This window comes from Micromys minutus (genome assembly GCF_963924665.1).
Source record: "Micromys minutus genome assembly, chromosome: 10".
Taxonomy (NCBI): domain Eukaryota; kingdom Metazoa; phylum Chordata; class Mammalia; order Rodentia; family Muridae; genus Micromys; species Micromys minutus.
Window position 1 is genome coordinate 41,686,367 of NC_137979.1, and position 16,330 is coordinate 41,702,696.

At 46.2% G+C, this 16,330-nt stretch overlaps 2 protein-coding genes across 2 annotated transcripts; one reads left to right on the forward strand and one right to left on the reverse strand.

The window, feature by feature from the left end:
• Positions 1–101: 101 nt before the first annotated feature.
• Positions 102–5,910, reverse strand: EME1 (essential meiotic structure-specific endonuclease 1; the record flags this gene model as incomplete). Its single annotated transcript, XM_080922912.1, has 8 exons — positions 102–278; positions 481–670; positions 2,090–2,205; positions 2,402–2,522; positions 2,716–2,834; positions 2,929–3,015; positions 4,920–5,047; positions 5,130–5,910. 8 exons carry the CDS (start codon positions 5,908–5,910, stop codon positions 102–104), a joined length of 1,719 nt encoding a protein of 572 aa, XP_080779038.1.
• A 2,413-nt stretch (positions 5,911–8,323) lies between these two features.
• Positions 8,324–13,435, forward strand: MRPL27 (mitochondrial ribosomal protein L27). Its single transcript, XM_080922823.1, has 4 exons — positions 8,324–8,389; positions 10,988–11,113; positions 11,489–11,556; positions 13,011–13,435. Exons 1-4 carry the CDS (start codon positions 8,338–8,340, stop codon positions 13,215–13,217), a joined length of 453 nt encoding a protein of 150 aa, XP_080778949.1. The 5' UTR covers positions 8,324–8,337; the 3' UTR covers positions 13,218–13,435.
• The last annotated feature ends 2,895 nt before the right edge of the window (positions 13,436–16,330 follow it).

Below are 16,330 nucleotides of genomic sequence, written 5' to 3' on the forward strand. Positions count from 1 at the left end.
GATGGTAGGCTTGCTCCTTGACTGTAGCTAGGAGGTACTTCTGGCCCCTCTGCTGTCAGGTGCCAAGGTTGGAGAAGCTTTCAAACTGTTGCAATGGGATATTAGTCAACACTGTCTAAGATGAAATCTGGTTGCACTGTGGTCATTTGAAGATAGATCCGCCTGGATAATTCTGGCCCAACACGGCGGGAGGTAGCTGTCACACCTTCCCCACGTCGCACTGGTATGTCAGCCAGCAAATTCTGGCGTTCTTGCTCAGAAAAACACCGCTGATAAGCCTGGACATAATAAATGACCTCTTAATACCATACCACCCATCCCTGGCCATCCCTTGGTGAGGATGGTAGAAAGGTCAAGTTCAGGCAGATGAACCTTTCTCAGGCCAGCCAATCTACACTACTGACCTACAATATAACTTGGCCCCTCAATACAACTTCCCTCAAGGATGTTTGAAGAGCTAGGTCACCCATAGCAGCATACCTGTACCAGAAGCTGTGGTGATGGGTAGGCATCCACAATAGCACTGGCCATTTCTGAGCTGACTCGGTTCAGCTGCTGAATCTGCCGCCTCCAGATCAGTGCAAGTCCCCTACCAGCCCGGTCCACTTTCATCCCTCCAGCCCAGTCTTTCTCCAGGAAGAAGGAAAAGCTGGCTTGATCCCGGAGCTTCCTGCAAAGATACCACTGGGGACCTGAGTTTCTCTCTCCTACTTATTTGTGCCTTTAATTGTGAACTAAAACGTTCTCCAGTAACTTGGGGGTAGACTTAGTGTTACATTGGGCCAGTTTTGAGTCTCTTTGTTCTCAAGCAGAGTTTTGGTTGCAGGGTTCTTTTTAAAATTGCATTTAGTGAAGCTGGGGAGATGATTGCTCAGCAGTTAAGGGCCCTGACTACTCTTCTAGAGTACCAGATTTGATTCCAGCATTCACTACCACCTGACTCCATCTCCAGAGGATCTGATGCCCTCTTTTGCCCCTCGGCACTGCACACAGATTATGCAGACACATGCAGGCAAAACACTCAGACATGCGAAAAGAAGATTGCACCTGGGACCCGAGGGCATAGTTGAGTGAGTAAAGTGCTTGCTACGTCTATAACCCAGCCTACTGTGTGATGGGATGTGCAGACAGAATCCTTGGGAGCACAGGCCAATTACTCCTACATCTGCCGTGGCAAAGGAGTTCCTGCATCCTCCAGTATGAACCCACATCTAGGGTTCTTGTCTACACCCACAGGCGTGCATACACACACAAAAAGGTTAAAAAACAACCCCTTCAACTAGCCTTTCTTATTAGAAAAGGTATCGATGGCATCGTGTATGTGTGTGTGTGTGTGTGTGTGTGTGTGTGTCACTGATAGGATGGGGTTGTACTGCCTAGGAGTAGCGTGTGTGTGTGTGTGTGTGTGTGTGTCACTGATAGGATGGGGTTGTACTGCCTAGGAGTAGCATGGGGGCCTGGGTATTAGGCAATATGGAATCTATTTCAGGTTGTTGCTTGCTGGGAGCTTAAGAAGAGCTCAATCTCAGGTCTTAGTTCCCTCAATGTAAAATAAAGCACTTGGACAGGGTTTCCTCTGAGGTCCCTTAGTTTTCAGTTCTGACTAGGTTCACTCAAGATTTGACCTAAGTGAATCTTGGTAACACAGCATCAACTTAGAATATACTTGTTCTGAGTTAAAGAGAATATTTTTATAAAGTGCTGAAATTGAGGCTTTCTTTTTAGATTTATTTTCATTTTAATGTTATGTATATGAGTGTTTGCCTGTGTATATATGTGCATCACTTCTGACCTCACAGGTCAGCAGAGGATGTTAAATCCCTTAAAAATGGAGTTACAGACAGTTGTGAACTACCATGTGGGTGCTGGAAACAGTCTAGCAATAAGTGTTCCTAACCACTCTCTAGTCCCCTAGATTTTGAGGCTCTTGCTCTGGATCTCCAGCATAAGATTGGCTTCTGCCTCAAAAGACACACTAGGCTGGTAGCAGAGTTTAAGAGAAGGACACATTTTCTCTGGTAGCAAGAAGAACCAAGGGAAAAGCAAGACTTAGTGTGTGTGTGGGGGGGGGACTTGGCAGATCACTCACTTGAAAGGTGCTTCAGCCACAGCCTTTGTAAATGCACAGGCGAAGTCAGCCAGCTCTCCCCAGCTCTGCACAATCCGAGCCTGGGCTTCTGTATATAGCTGCAGATCCACCAATGCCTAGAAACCCAAAGGCAACAACAGACTGGAAGAATGGAGGATCTCGATGTTCACTGAAGCTACTATACTCAACCTTTTGGCTCCATTTATTCAAGGCAGACATCAGTGCTAATGAGCCTTTTACTCAGTCTTGGTTGGAGACCTACCTAGATAACTAGTGAGCACTCACCTGAGCAGGACTACAGGAAGTTCTTACCTCTTCCATGTCTACCCTGGACACCATGAGCCTTGAGCTAGATTCTTGTCTCGGCTGATGCTTCTCTTTGGCCTGTTTATTTGCTATTCCTGATTTCCTTCTCTTTGGGAGATTCTGAGCCCTGGAGCAGAGGGGGAAACCAGAACAATAGCCCCAAACTGAGCCTAGGCAGAAGTATTACAGGACAACTGGCCAGCATATTCCATGGCTTGTCAGGGACACCACTTTGCAGAAAGAATGTAGCCAGGGTGAATAACACTTGGTAACCCATAAGTTGTCCCTTTAAACTCTTTATCTTTAGGGCATATTCATACCTGAAGCATTTCTCCTGGTCCACAATCACCAGTGACAATGCTTTCCCTGTCCTTGCTGTGACATCAGTTACAAAGCTCTGAAGTGTCTCTTTCCCTTTCTCAGTGCTGCCAGGATTTCCCTGCATGAAGTGGCAGAAAGAGCTTTAACATTGGTGCTTTAGATAGAGGCTGGCACCATTCCATGCCTCACACTCACACTCACACACACCACACCTGCTTTAAGTTGTAGACCATGGACATAAAGACCTCTGCCAGGATTAACACCAGGATTGTTGGCTCCTCCACCCAGTCACCTCCATCCTGCCAAGACCAGAACACAGCACAGGAAGATCAACAGGTGTGATTCCTGCAGGTGGGCTGCATCTTTTGCATGAATGGCTCTATATCCTTCTTGAATGAAGTCATGGTGGCAAGAAAAACCACCTGTGATCCTAGCCCGCCCTATTCAAGTGGCTCACTGCATCTCAGAGCAGACTAGGAACAGGATGAGCAAGATAACTTAGTGGCTAGAAGTACTTGCCACATAAAACTGGTGACCAGAGTTCAACACCTGGACCCCATATAAAGGTAGAAGAAGAAACATGATACCACAAGCTTACCCACTGATCTATACACAACTGATACTTTTTTTTTTCTTAAAGCTGGGAGTGGTGGCACACACCTTTAATCCCAGCTTTTAGGAGGCATAGGTAGGTAAGTAAATTCAGGGCCAGTCTGGCCTAAGTAGAGAGTTGGGTGGGGGGTGGAGAGGGAGAAGAACAAGAAAGGATTGCCAGGCACTTGGGAGGCAGAGGCAGGTGGTTCTGAGTTTGAGGCCACCCAGAACTACAGAGAGACCCTGTCTTAGATTTGAAAAAAAAAAGGAAGAAAAAAAGGAAAGAAAAAAAGTGGTGCTGGCTATGGGTTTGCTTAGCATACATGAGGCCCTGGGATCTGTCCCAAACAAGGGAAAAAAGATAAAAAGAAAATTGTCAGAATGAAGGCTCAGTCAAAGCCAGGGCGCTTCAGGGCCTACCGCCCCACGGCAACACAGTTCTGAGGAGTGACTGGGAGCAAGACTTGTATAGTTTTCTTATGGTCTCTACAGCCTTACACAAGACTAACACAACAGGGTGCAGGTGGAGGAGCTCTGGGGTCAAGTTACACCCGTGACCCTGAACCAAGTAGCCAACTTTTCTGATCCCCTTTTCTACTTGTGAAGTGTAGAGATTTCAGCCTTCAGGACAGCCATGACAGGAATATGACAGAATGTATGCTGTCTTCATAGATAAACTGCTCTATGAATATAAGAGGTTTTGTTTGTTTTGAGACAGGGTCTTCCTAGGTAGTGAAATCACCAGACTGATCTCTATGTAAACCAAACTGGTTTATATAGACTCACAGAATCTACCTGCTTCTGTCTGCCAAGTGCTGGGATTGAAGGCATGTGCCACTATGCCCAGTCATGATTATAGTTTTGCTAATAACACAGGTTAAATGTGCAAGTGACCTGTTATTGAGAAAGTTATGAGGGCCAAAAAACAAGCATCTCAATGTTTCATTTCTAAACTCTTGAGTGGTAGAGTGGCTGGATTCACAGGAGGAGGAATGGTTGGAATAATTTGTATAGTAATTTGTATAGTAATGTGGGGAGCACAGGCTGGAAGCTGAGTATGTGCTGTGAGCCTACAAGATGCTGGTGCCATTTAGGCCCTTCAGATGGGATAAGAGATGTTACCAGTTACCTCACTCTGCAACAGGCAACTGAAGCACAGACACATGACAACCTGCAGAGTCCAGCAGTCGAGCCTCAGGGGCCTTCATCCAATCAAGAGAACTAGGGACTTCACTAAGTCCCATTCCACTTAGGCTATGTCTAGACATTACTTGATTCCCAGACCCTGCGCTCGCAGCTAAGAAGTTGCATGGGAAACTGGAGGGGAAGAAAAGGACTCAGAATACTTGTATCTCCCAGGATTTTTCATAACAGTGTCACCTGGAGGTCAGTATACCTATACCACTCTAGGAAGGCCCGAAGCTTCTCTGAAGTTGACCTTCCTTTAAATTCTTCTTCTGGATTCTGCTAAACACTTCCTCTCCACATCCCTCTAGACTTAGGGACAGTAACAGCTATGCCACTGAGTGTCAACCAGGGCAATGCAGCAGTCTCTCCTGCAGTGCTAATGGATAAAGGGGAAGAAGACCCTTCAGCCGGAAGCTCATACCTGCTCCAGCTCTGTCCTCCTCCTCCAAGTGATGCTTCGAGGGATGGCCTGTGCTTCAATCACACAGCTGCACTCCATGGCCTGCAGAGCTCCCAGGAGCTGGCCCCCACCTTCCATCTGTAAAAGTACTGTAATAGACAGGAAAGGACCAGTCATGGAACAGTCCAGGACAGACATCTGGGCTCAGGGGAAGTTGGAATCTGGGAGGACCTGGATCCAGCACCACCACAATGTGCTTCAGGCATTCCTCTGGCCTCTGGGCTCTGAGCCTGTTGACCATCTCTGCCTTCTTTTTCTTTTCATGCTGCCTTGGGGTGTTTTCCTTCCTGCTTGCCTGTTTCGGCTGCCAGCATCCCTGAGAGCCTCTGCTCTGGACTGTCCGAATGTGCTTGCTTCTCTTCTTGGGTAGAGGAAGGTCTGGATTTGTTTTGGTGACTGCCAATTCCCTGCAGGTAGTCTGTTGGGCAGGAAGTTGATGGCACTGATTGTCTAAGAGAGAGTCCTTGTCATTTGCTAGACTCTTCTCTATGGCACTGTGGAGAGGAACATTAGGAATCTTTGGACGTGGTTGCTTTTTCCAGTCACATGGTACACTTGCATTATTTTGGTCATTAGTTTGGTCCAAACCTGTTTTGAGTGGGGAGCTAGCATGCTCAGGGCTCAGCTGCTTGTTCGTCAAAAGCTTACACGCAATCCTCTCAGCCAGGGGGACAAACCCATCTTCATCCTCACTGCTACTGCTGAGCACTCTGACTGACCCTGCTTGTATGGGAGCTTCAACTGCTTTGGGGACACACGATGGAGCCTTCAAACCTGGTGATGGGGGACAGGAGGCCTCAGAATCTGAGGCAACAACAACTACATTCTTCTCTCTCTGAGGTGGATTCCTGTCAGTTGAAGATGGTTCCTTCTTCAGAAAGGCAAATGTGGGCAGTTCCTCAGAATCACTCTCCGTGGACAGCAGAGAGAGGGATAACCTTCTTAGAGCCATCATCCCATTAGAGCTATCAACTTAGCTGCCTAAAAGGAAAGATGAAACACACATGAGACTATTCATAATGGTCCACTAGACAAGCTCATAAGGCCAAGCCTTATGAAAATAGATGTGTTCAGGGAATCAGAAATAGAACATGCTCTGACACACTCAATCTGAACTCACAACAGCCACATTGATACCACCTTTCTAGGTCATGGAGAGTTATAGTCAAAACAGTTACTGTTGGAAAACTTTAATGGGAATACTAACAAAAACCCAATACTCTCTCCTTGCTGATCCCTGCATTTGACAGAGCTTTTTTTTTTTTGGAGACAGTTTCATGTAGCTCAGGCTGGCTTTGAACTCATGCAGCTGAGAATAAGTGTGAGCTCCAGATCCCTCTGCCTCACACTGACACACACTGGGATGACAAGTGTGCACAATAATTCTTGATTTAACATGATCATTTAAAAAACATTAAAATATTTGTGGATGTGTGTGGGCATATACATGTCCCAGTCCATATGTGGCAATCAGAGGATTACTTTTAGGGAGTTGGTTCTTTCCTTCCACAGTATAAGTCCTGGGGATTGAACCCAGGTCATCAGGCTTGGCAGCAAGCATCTTTACCACTTGAGTCATATCTCACTGACCCCCTAACGGGAGATCTTTCTAAAACAAAAACAAAAACCATGCTGGTGCTGGAGAGCCAGCTCAGCAGTTGAGTTTAAACTGCTCTTAGAGAGGTCCAAGTAGGGCTAGAGAGATGGCTCAGTGGTTAAGAGCACTGGCTGCTCTTCCAGAGGCTGAGTTCAATTCCTAGCAACCACATGGTGGCTCACAACCATCTGTGATGGTATCTGATACCCTCTTCTGGTGTGTCTGAAGACAGTTACAGTGAACTCATTCATACATGAAGTAAATAAAGTAAATAAATCTTAAAAAAGAAACATATTAAAAAAAAGAGGTCCAAGTGTAGTTCCCAGCATCCACACTGGACACTCCTCCCAACTGCCTGTAATCCTAGCTCCAGGACATCCAATGCCCTCTCTGACCTCCACATCAATATAAAATAAAAAATAAATGAATTTAAAAAAATAAAAATAAAAACATAGGTAAATAAAATGGCTTGGTGAGCAAAGATGTGTGTCACCTTGCTAGGTTTCAGTTCCTAGAACCTACACAGTGGGACACATGCTTGTACACACACCCATGTGCTCATGTGTGCTCACACATGCAAACAAAGAAAAGCCTTACAATTCACATAAATAGTGTATGTACTACTTAAAACTATACATTAGGAGTTGGAGTAGCAATGGCAGAGTGCTTGCTTAGTATAGGGCCACGTATAGGTTTCAATCCCCAGCATTACAACTGACAGATAAACAAATACATCATTCATTCAGACTAATGGGGTTTAGTATATTTGTGTTGTGTAATCATTACCAGAATCATCATCTTATTCCAGAATGTCTCCGTCACCACCAAAAGAAATCCTTTATAATTTGGACATGCTGGTGCCTAATTGTAATCCCATCTCTTGGGAGGCAGATAGAGGGGGATATTTTGAGTTCAAGACCAACCTACATGATACAGTAAGACTTCTCAAAAGCAAGAGTGATTCTATAACTATTTTAAAAAAATTATTTTAATTAAAAAAAGTTCTTTCCCACTCCCAGCACCTAAAAACAAAATAAGATCCATTGCCTCTATGGACTTACATAGTTATTTCATAAAAGTACACAATACTGCCTTTCACAGTCATGCTTTCAGGTCCTTCTGTGGCCATACTATGCACCAATACTGCCTCGTTTTTACAGCTGAATAATATTCCATTGCGAGGCTATGTCACATTTTGTTTCAGTGTTTATTGCTCGATAGACAGTTACCACGCTTTCCTTTCTTGGCTATCATGAATAGTGCTGCTACAAACATTCACCTACAGATATTTTGAATGGGTATGTTTTCACAGTTCTCTTGTGTGTACGGTGAAGTCGGCCTGGAACTGCTGGGTTACACGCAAGAGTCGTTCTTTCAACAAGTAATTAGTGACTGTAGGTTGTGGCCCAGGATAATCCTTGCAGCCTTCCTAGATCTCAGTTTAACATAATACAAATAACTTAAGTTTGTAAGGAATTAAATAAAATTGTGCATCTACAACCAGTTGGCATAGAATATGGCTGAGCATCATCCTGGTTCCTCCCTAGGGACCTTCGTGTGGCTCCTGCAGTGGTACAAACGTCCGTGACGGCCGCACTCCTCGACTCTGAGGCCCACAGTCCATTGTAGAAGCTCCCGAAAGTCCTAACCACAAACCCCAAGAGCTCTGCACTCACCTGCTATTGCTCCCGCCACTCTTTAAATTGTATGCAGGACCCGGAAGTAGATTTGTCCCGGTAGCGGAAACAGACTTCCCAGCCTGGAAGTGAATGTGAGGGAAACATGGCGGCGGCGGCGGCGGCAGCGGCGCTTACGCTGAGAACGCGGGCAGCAGGTAGAGCTTAACACTGTGGCTGTTTCGGGGCGAAACATCAGGGAAGATGGGAAACGGAAACTGGAGCCCATGGTGAACTCTAGATACAGGGAATGAGTGTGTGGCTCAGGACCTTTGGAGGGCAACTGTCTCCGGTCACGTGACACGTGGTGGGCGGTGCTGTGCTGAGGGTGGCAGCGCAGAATGAAAGTCTGTTGGTGGATAGTTACTCTAGACTTCTTGTCCCTCTGGGCGTACGTGGATCCCTTCGTATATGAAGAAGACTAAGTTCAAAAATGTAATCGAGTCATTCAGCAGATAGTCTGGTCCTAGCTTTTTTCCTTTCTTCGCTTTTAAGGTAGGTTCTCACTGTGTAGTTTGCCGTCTTAGTGCTGGGTATTTCAGGTTTCTGTGACCATGACCAACGCTTAGGTCTGATGAGACCCTGTTCAGCGTATCAGCATAAACATGATTCCTAACGCCTTGTAAGTTTAGCCAGTAAACACGTGAGTAACTTAGTTGTGATTGTAAATAGTGTTGAGTCTTAGGTTAGGGGACCAAGGAAGTCTTTTGAAGAGATAACAATTAAGACCCAAAAGAGACAGACCCAACGAACCCCATGCAGATAGAAAGCAAGAAAGTGCCTTGATCCAGCTTTACATTTTGAGGAACAAATTAAGAGGAGGCAGGCAGGGTGCAAATAAATAAATGAGAATTGAATCGGTAGGACCAGGAATGGTGGTGACTTTCATCTTTGCACTCAGGAGCCTGAGGCAGGAGTATTGCTTCAGATTCAAGGCCAGCCTGGGTCACAGTCTCAAAGGCTATAAATATGTAAAATAACCTACATGTAAAAGCATCTGGAAAAACTTGCTATAGGATAATTGGCCAAGATATTAGTGGTGATGGTAGAGAACTTAGAGGGTAGTGGGTGAATATGACATGTTTGTTCTGAAGATAGATTGCACAAGTCTTACTGGTCTGTAAAATTTGGAAAGAGAAGTAACCTGTAGATTCTTGTTTTTCACAAGAGCAGATATTTATGAATGAAATAATGTAGACAAAACAAAACATCAGTTACCAGTAAGTGAAGGAATGAAGTCAGGAAGTGTATGCCTGTAACCTCTAGTTCTATGTGAGGTAGAAGCCAGAGGATTGCAAATTCAAGGTCTACAGGAGAGGGGGAGGGGATTAAAGTTAGGAAGATTCCGTTCCATAGCTGGTCATTGAACATGTCTCCATAAGTTCTCTTCTGTGATGTTTGTAGACAGTGTATCACTATGTAGCCCTGGCTGTCCTAGAACATACTCTGTAGACCCGACTGGCCTTGATGTCACAGAGATCTGCCTACCTGCCTCTGCCTCCTAAGTGCTGGGATCAAAGGCTCGCATGTGCTAGCATGTTCAGCCTGGCCCACTCTGAGTTCTTATGTCTGGTCTTGTTTCTCTGCAACTCTCTGTTTTCATGGGAATTTGAGAAACTTAGGTAACCAGTACTATGAACTTATGTCTCAAACACCCATAAAGCATCTCTAAATGTGCTGATACTAGATCGTAAGATCCTACAACTATGCCCAGAGACCTAAAACAAGACAGCCAACTACCATGTTAGCCTGAATTTTATTTAATATGTATGAATCTTTGCCTGTGTGTATCTATGCATATCACACGATATATTTGGTACCAGCAGAGGTAAGAAAAGTCCATTGGATCTCCTAGAGCTGGAGCTACCGGTGGCTGTGAATCACCACAAAAGCGCTAGAAACTGAACTGAGGTCCTATGCAAGAGCAGTCACTGCCACTAACCTCTGAGCCATCTCTCCAGCCCCATTAGTATGCATTTTAGATAATGTTCTTTTAAAAGTATTTTTATTTAATCTTTGAGAATTTGGTTCATGTATACAGTGTATTTTGATCATCTTTACCCCCTTCAACGCCTCCCACATCATTAATCCTTATAAAATAAATGTTGAGTCCTTTGGGATGATGAGTGGAGAGGTCAGATTATTGCTGATCTCGGTTGAACATTGGCTTATGAGCTCTGGGAAGAAAAGACCTTTCTGAAACAGCCACTTGCCTGTGGTAGCAACTTCTGACTGGCTACTGTTCTGGTGCAATTGTTTGGGGTTCAGGGGTGAGCGAATAGCTAAGAAGGTGGTGAGACTGAAGCAGAAGTCCTGCACGTCTCGTTCTGGCCCTTCCCTTGGGCAGGAGTCTGAATCATTAAGCAGGCAGCTGTCTGGTGTTCACTTCATCTGTTTCATGCTGTTTGTTTGTGCTCATCTGGACTGAATGTGTCAGGAGCCAGAGCCCACACTGTTTCTCTCCCTATCTATGCTCACTGCCTGCTCTCCCTGATACACACACACCACCACCACCAATAACAACCCCCCACCCCCAAACCATTCTTACCGCTGGGCCAATTCCAGGGATGATTCTCTCTGCCCAGGCATTCCCTGAACACCACACATTAGCATTTCTTTTCCTTCACACATCTTTCGTTTTTTTTCTCATCTCCCTTGCTACTTCTCAGCTTAGCAAATGGTCCATAGAGGCAAAGAAAGCACATCGTATTTGGGAGCCTCTCTGAACAGTGTTTCTGCTTTCTCTGCATTGACAGCCCTGCTGAGTCCCACAGCACCCACAGCACTTGCTGTCAGATACGCATCCAAGAAGACAGGTGGCAGTTCTAAGAACCTTGGTGGGAAATCACCAGGCAAACACTATGGCATCAAGAAAATGGAAGGTGAGCTGTGCCTTCCTTATTGTCTTCCATCCTCATCCTACACTGCTGCCCTGCTCTTAGAGGAGCCAAAATGCCACTCAGGTGCCTCACTCACCCCATATCTCTGCAGTTCACCCTAGCAGTTGTCCTCACATTAAAGAGGTAGATCTAGGGAGGAGCAGGGGCCCCAGTGAGTTGCAGTTTCTTGGCATGCAACTGGACAAGAGTCTGCTGGATAGGGGTCAGGCACTATTTATGTGAGACCATCTTGGAGGTCCATCTTGGAGCAGGCTTGGGGGTTGGTGGGGACCCTTGGGCTGTCGTGACTTCTCAGCATTTTGCTGGGCTCCTGTGAATGCTGGCGCAGAGTCATCTCACTGTGGACTTCTCTTTTAGGTCACTACGTTCATGCTGGCAACATCCTTGGCACTCAGCGTCAATTTAGATGGCACCCAGGCGCCCATGTGAGTTGTTCTATGCTCTCTCCCGGTTTCTTGTCTTTCCTAGGCACCTTTTCATATGCATGTCTTATGTCCTCAGCCTGTCCCTATGAGGTAGATATCCTCTCTGTTTTATGGTTGAAATGCTAGAGGCTCAGAGAGTAGTGGATCCCTAGTTAAAGCTGAGATTGCCTACCATCAGATCATAGTATGCCCTGGGTCTCATTTTTCTCTTCCATAGAAAATGAAAGAAAGTTAAATAAAATGATGTACGAGCACTTGCAGCTGCCTAAGGACCTAGAAATAATATGGTTTAAATACAGTTATCTTCTGAAAGTGCTGTACATCTTACAGATACATGTGTTTTTTATGGGTTTTGTTTTTATCAATTTATAATTTTAATAGACATTTCTCCTTTTATGACTTAAAAGGAAGAAATATTTTTATGTAGCCAGAACCAGATTCAATGAATTCCTTTTCTTCCCTTAAAAACAACATCAAATGGGCCTGGTGGTGCATGCCTTTATTCCCAGCACTTTGGGAGGCAGAGGCAAGCATTTCTCTGGACAACCTGGTCGGCAGAGCAAGTTTCAGGACATCCAGGGCTACATAGAGGAACCCTGTCTCAAAAAACCAAAAGAAAGAAAGGAAGGAAAGAAGGAAGGAAAGAGAAAAAAAATAAAAAATCAAAGGGGCTCAGAGACAGCTTAGCAGTTAAGAGCACCTGGGTTCAATTCCTAACACCCACAAATGGATTCTCAACCATCTGTAGCTCCAGCTCTAGGGATCTGACACCCTCTTCTCTCTTTGGTAGCAGACATGCAAGTGGTACACAGACATGCATTCAGGCTAACCACCTATGTATATAAAATTAAAATCGTAAGCATCAAAGACAAGCATAGTGGTGGATACCTTTCAACCAGCACTCAGAAGTCAGAGGCAGGCAGGCAGATCTCTGAGTTCAAAAATAGCTCAGTCAACATATTGAGTTCCAGGCCAGCCAGAACTACATAGTGAGGCACCCCCCCCCCCACACACACACACGTGCACCCCTTGTGGGGTTGGGGAAAGACATTAGATATGAATTCTTTTTTTTTAAGATTTATTTATTTCATGAGTACACTGTCGCTATCCTCAAACACACCAGAAAAGGGCATCAGATCTCATTACAGATGGTTGTGAGCCACCATGTGGTTGCTGGGACTTGAACTCAGGACCTCTGGAAGAGCAGTCAGTGCTCTTAACCACTGAGCCATCTCTCCAGCTCCCTAGGATTGTTTTCTTTTCCCTCCTCTCTTATGGAGTTGGTGAAGGAAGCAGAGGCAAGGAAGGGCCAAGCAGTGGAAGAAAGAAACCTGAGAGGAACCTCTCAGAGCCTGCACTTTTGCACCAGGCTTTACTTTGGAGGAGAAATCTGGTGTAAGGACTAGAGACAGAACACTTGTTTTCTTCCAGCTGACCATGTCTGTGTGTTGCAGGTGGGACTTGGGAGGAACAAGTGCCTGTATGCCCTGGAGGAGGGGATAGTCCGCTACACGAAAGAAGTCTACGTGCCCAATCCCAAAAACTTGGAGGCTGTGAATCTGGTCACCAGTCTGCCCAAGGGCGCTGTGCTCTACAAGACTTTTGTCCACGTGGTTCCTGCAAAACCTGAGGGAACCTTCAAACTAGTAGACATGCTTTGAAGTCCTGTTGAGACCATTGGATGGAGACTGGAGCCCAGGTCACAGGAGCAAGTGATAATGGAGGTCAAGGGTCAGGGTGAGGACATGGTCTCCACAGAAGAGGCCTGTTGGATGGGGACTCTGCAGGAGCCTTTGTGCTGTGGCTGCTGGGAACCTCTTGGTAGCATCAATAAAGCTGCAGGAATCCTGCATCTGTCATTTCAGAACAAACCCTGATGGGCTTCTTATTGCTCTGGTTCCCAGCCATGTTCATTCATATGCACTGATGGAAAAGAAAGAAGAGACCTACCAGAGTAAAGAACTGAGAAGAGGCCTTGTTTTAAAATTTAATAGCACCGTCCCTTAGAGGGGGTAAAGAGAGCTTATATTCTAGAGCAGTGGTTCTCATGTATAGGTCATGACCCCTTTGGGAATTGAATGACTCTTTCACAGGGGTTGCCTAAGACCATCCTGTGTATCAGATAGTTACATTATGATTTATACCAGTAGCAACATTAGTTATAAAGTAGCAACAAAAATAATGTTATGGTTGGGGATCACCACAACATGAGGAACAGTATTAAAAGGTCCCAGCATTAGGAAGGTTGAGAACCTCTGCCCTAGACAGTCACTGCTGCTTCTTCCTTGGGTCCATGAACTGTTCAGGGGCAGAGCCCTGGAGGTGGGGGAGGAGAGGAAGCAACTAGTCACATATTCACCTTCGGCCCTGATAAAGGGAACCATAGGTGGTTACATAATAGCTCTCCACTACACTGCCTCTGCAGGGTCATAGCAAAGCTTGTAGGACAGTAGGTTGGCTCAGTCATGTGTCTCCTGCCCTGGGATGGTCACTTTGGCTGTTGGGGATAACTGGTGGCAGCTGTGGTCCAGAGATGTTCCAAAGGTCTGCTTTGACTTTGCTATCTGGTAGTTTCAGAAGATTCCAGGCTCCCTACATCCTGTGGCTCCTGGACACAGGTGGCCTGGAGTCTGTAGGTAATTCACTTTGGCATCCCATGTAGAGTTGCAGGTACTGAGGTGATCTGGGCTAGAGAGGTAGGGGTGGGCCAGTTAGGCCTTCCTCAAGAGATTCAAAGGTCCCTTTAGAGATGGAAAGGGGGAGGAGGACTGGAGAGACGGCTCAGTGGTTAAGAGCACTGGCTGCTCTTCCAGAGGTCCTGAGTTCAAATCCCAGCAACCACATGGTGGCTCACAACCATCTGTAATGAGATCTGATACCCTCTTCTGGTGTGTCTGAAGACAGTGTGCTCATATTCATAAAATAAATAAGTAAATCTTTAAAGGGAAGCGGGAGGGACAGGACAGGTGGCTGCTTCCTGAAGGGTAAGCAAGCAGTAGTGGGGTAGAGGTGCAGCAGTGTCCTTGAGTGCTCATTGCTTGGTGGCAGTTGAAAGAATAAGGGGGCAAAGGTTTTAGTCCTCTCTCCCACCCTCATGTTCACATGTACCCTTTACAGTGCTGCTTCAGAGTTACCCATTGCCTGTCGTCCCTTTTAGGCTTTTCTGATCTGGGATCTGTCCACAAGGACAAAGTGGGACTTTCAATTACCTAGGGCTTTGCAGCCTTTTTTCTTGGCCTGCCAAGAAAAACTTATAAAAGTTATATGGGAAAAGCTGAGATCTGCAGTGTACCCAAGGCTTAGAGGGCTGGATAGTTCAGGGCCCCAAGCACTATGCTATCAGCTGGGGAAATAATGCCACAGTTGCTTTGTTCAACAGTTGGGCACATAAGCCGACTACCACAGGGTTTACTGATGGGTCCTGGGCAGCTTTATACAGGCTACCTCTCTGGAGACACCATGACCAAGAAAAGCAGAGGGAGCAAGGAAGCCACGCTACCCAGCTTCCCTTGCTCTTACTGATGGGTCTGTGGCCCAAGGTGCCATGCTTCTGCTTCTACAAGCTTCTGACATCTCTTCCCTCCAGTGCGTTCTAGCCACATCAGACCCCTTGCCTGGCTTGCAGAATGCTACCACATACTTCATCCCCCTAGTGGAGGAAGCAGTACAAGGATCCTCTTTTCATGTCTGCTCCTACCCTGGATGAACCTCTATAGGCGGCCTATGGAACAGAGATAGGGAGGAGCTAAGTTTTAGGATCCAACAGAAGCCTGGGATACAGAGTTAGCCTACTAGGGGGCAGAGTCCTAATACTACATCCCAGTATCAATCAGTTTACTCCTGTTTCTCAGTCCCTCAGCATGTCTGGGAGCACTTAGGTAAGGAAGAGAGTGTGTTCTTTCTGTTCACTGGCTCCATCTGCCCAGCAGCTCTGAGGGTCTTTGGAAAGTCAGTCTGAACAGCATTTTCTGTCCTACCTCTATCCTCTGGTGTCCAGAGTTGGGAGTTAAGAGCGTCAACTTTATTTTGCTTCCTATGTAGCTGATGTGTGGTGCCTGAGGAGAGGCCTGGTGGTGCTGGAGTTGTCCCCTCCTGTCCCCAGAAAGCTGCTCTGGCTTTCCTCCCCGAAGCTGGAGAGCTAGGAAGAAACCTTTGTCTACACTGAGGGCTCTCAGCAGTTTGTTTACCAATGGTGAGTGAGGGGCTTGGTCAGGATGCTGCAAACACTTCCTACTGCTACTCTGAGCTAAAGGGAACCTGGGCTCAGCAGATCTCAAAGGCCCCTTCCCTAAGGAGCAGTTGCCTCTGTTAGGCCAGAAGATGGGGCCGTTTAGTCAGCACCTAGGCACAAAAAACCAAGAGCAGCTATAGCCCCAATGCTGGGAGTCAGACAGAAGGATCCCTGAGGTTTTCAGGCTAGTCAGTCCAGCTGAAAAAAATCTCCAGGCTCTAGGCTCAATAAGAGATCTTGTCTCAAAGGATAAGGCAAAAACTGATAGAGTAGAATCCTGACATTGTCCTGCTAACTGGTCCTGGGTGCGGCCTCTAGGATGCAGTCTGCCTCGATAGCTTGCCTGTAGCTCATATGCTGAATCCAGTTGGTAATTTTCTGTACCTGACATAAGAGTTGCTATTGGGGGGCTGAAGAGATGGCTCAGTGGTTAAGAGCACTGACTACTCTTTCAGAGGTTCTGAGTTCAATTCCCAGCAACCACATGGCGGCTGACAACCATCTGTAATGGGATCTAACAACCTCTTCTGGTGTGTCTGAAGA

What these genes read in the sequence shown, in the direction of transcription:
- MRPL27 (XM_080922823.1), top strand. Translation starts at nt 8,338, where the DNA reads ATGGCGGCGGCGGCGGCGGCAGCGGCGCTTACGCTGAGAACGCGGGCA. An exon ending in GCTGAGAACGCGGGCAGCAG is followed by an intron (nt 8,390 to 10,987) that starts GTAGAGCTTAAC and finishes CTGCATTGACAG; the next exon opens with CCCTGCTGAGTCCCACAGCA. An exon ending in GATGGCACCCAGGCGCCCAT is followed by an intron (nt 11,557 to 13,010) that starts GTGAGTTGTTCT and finishes TGTGTGTTGCAG; the next exon opens with GTGGGACTTGGGAGGAACAA.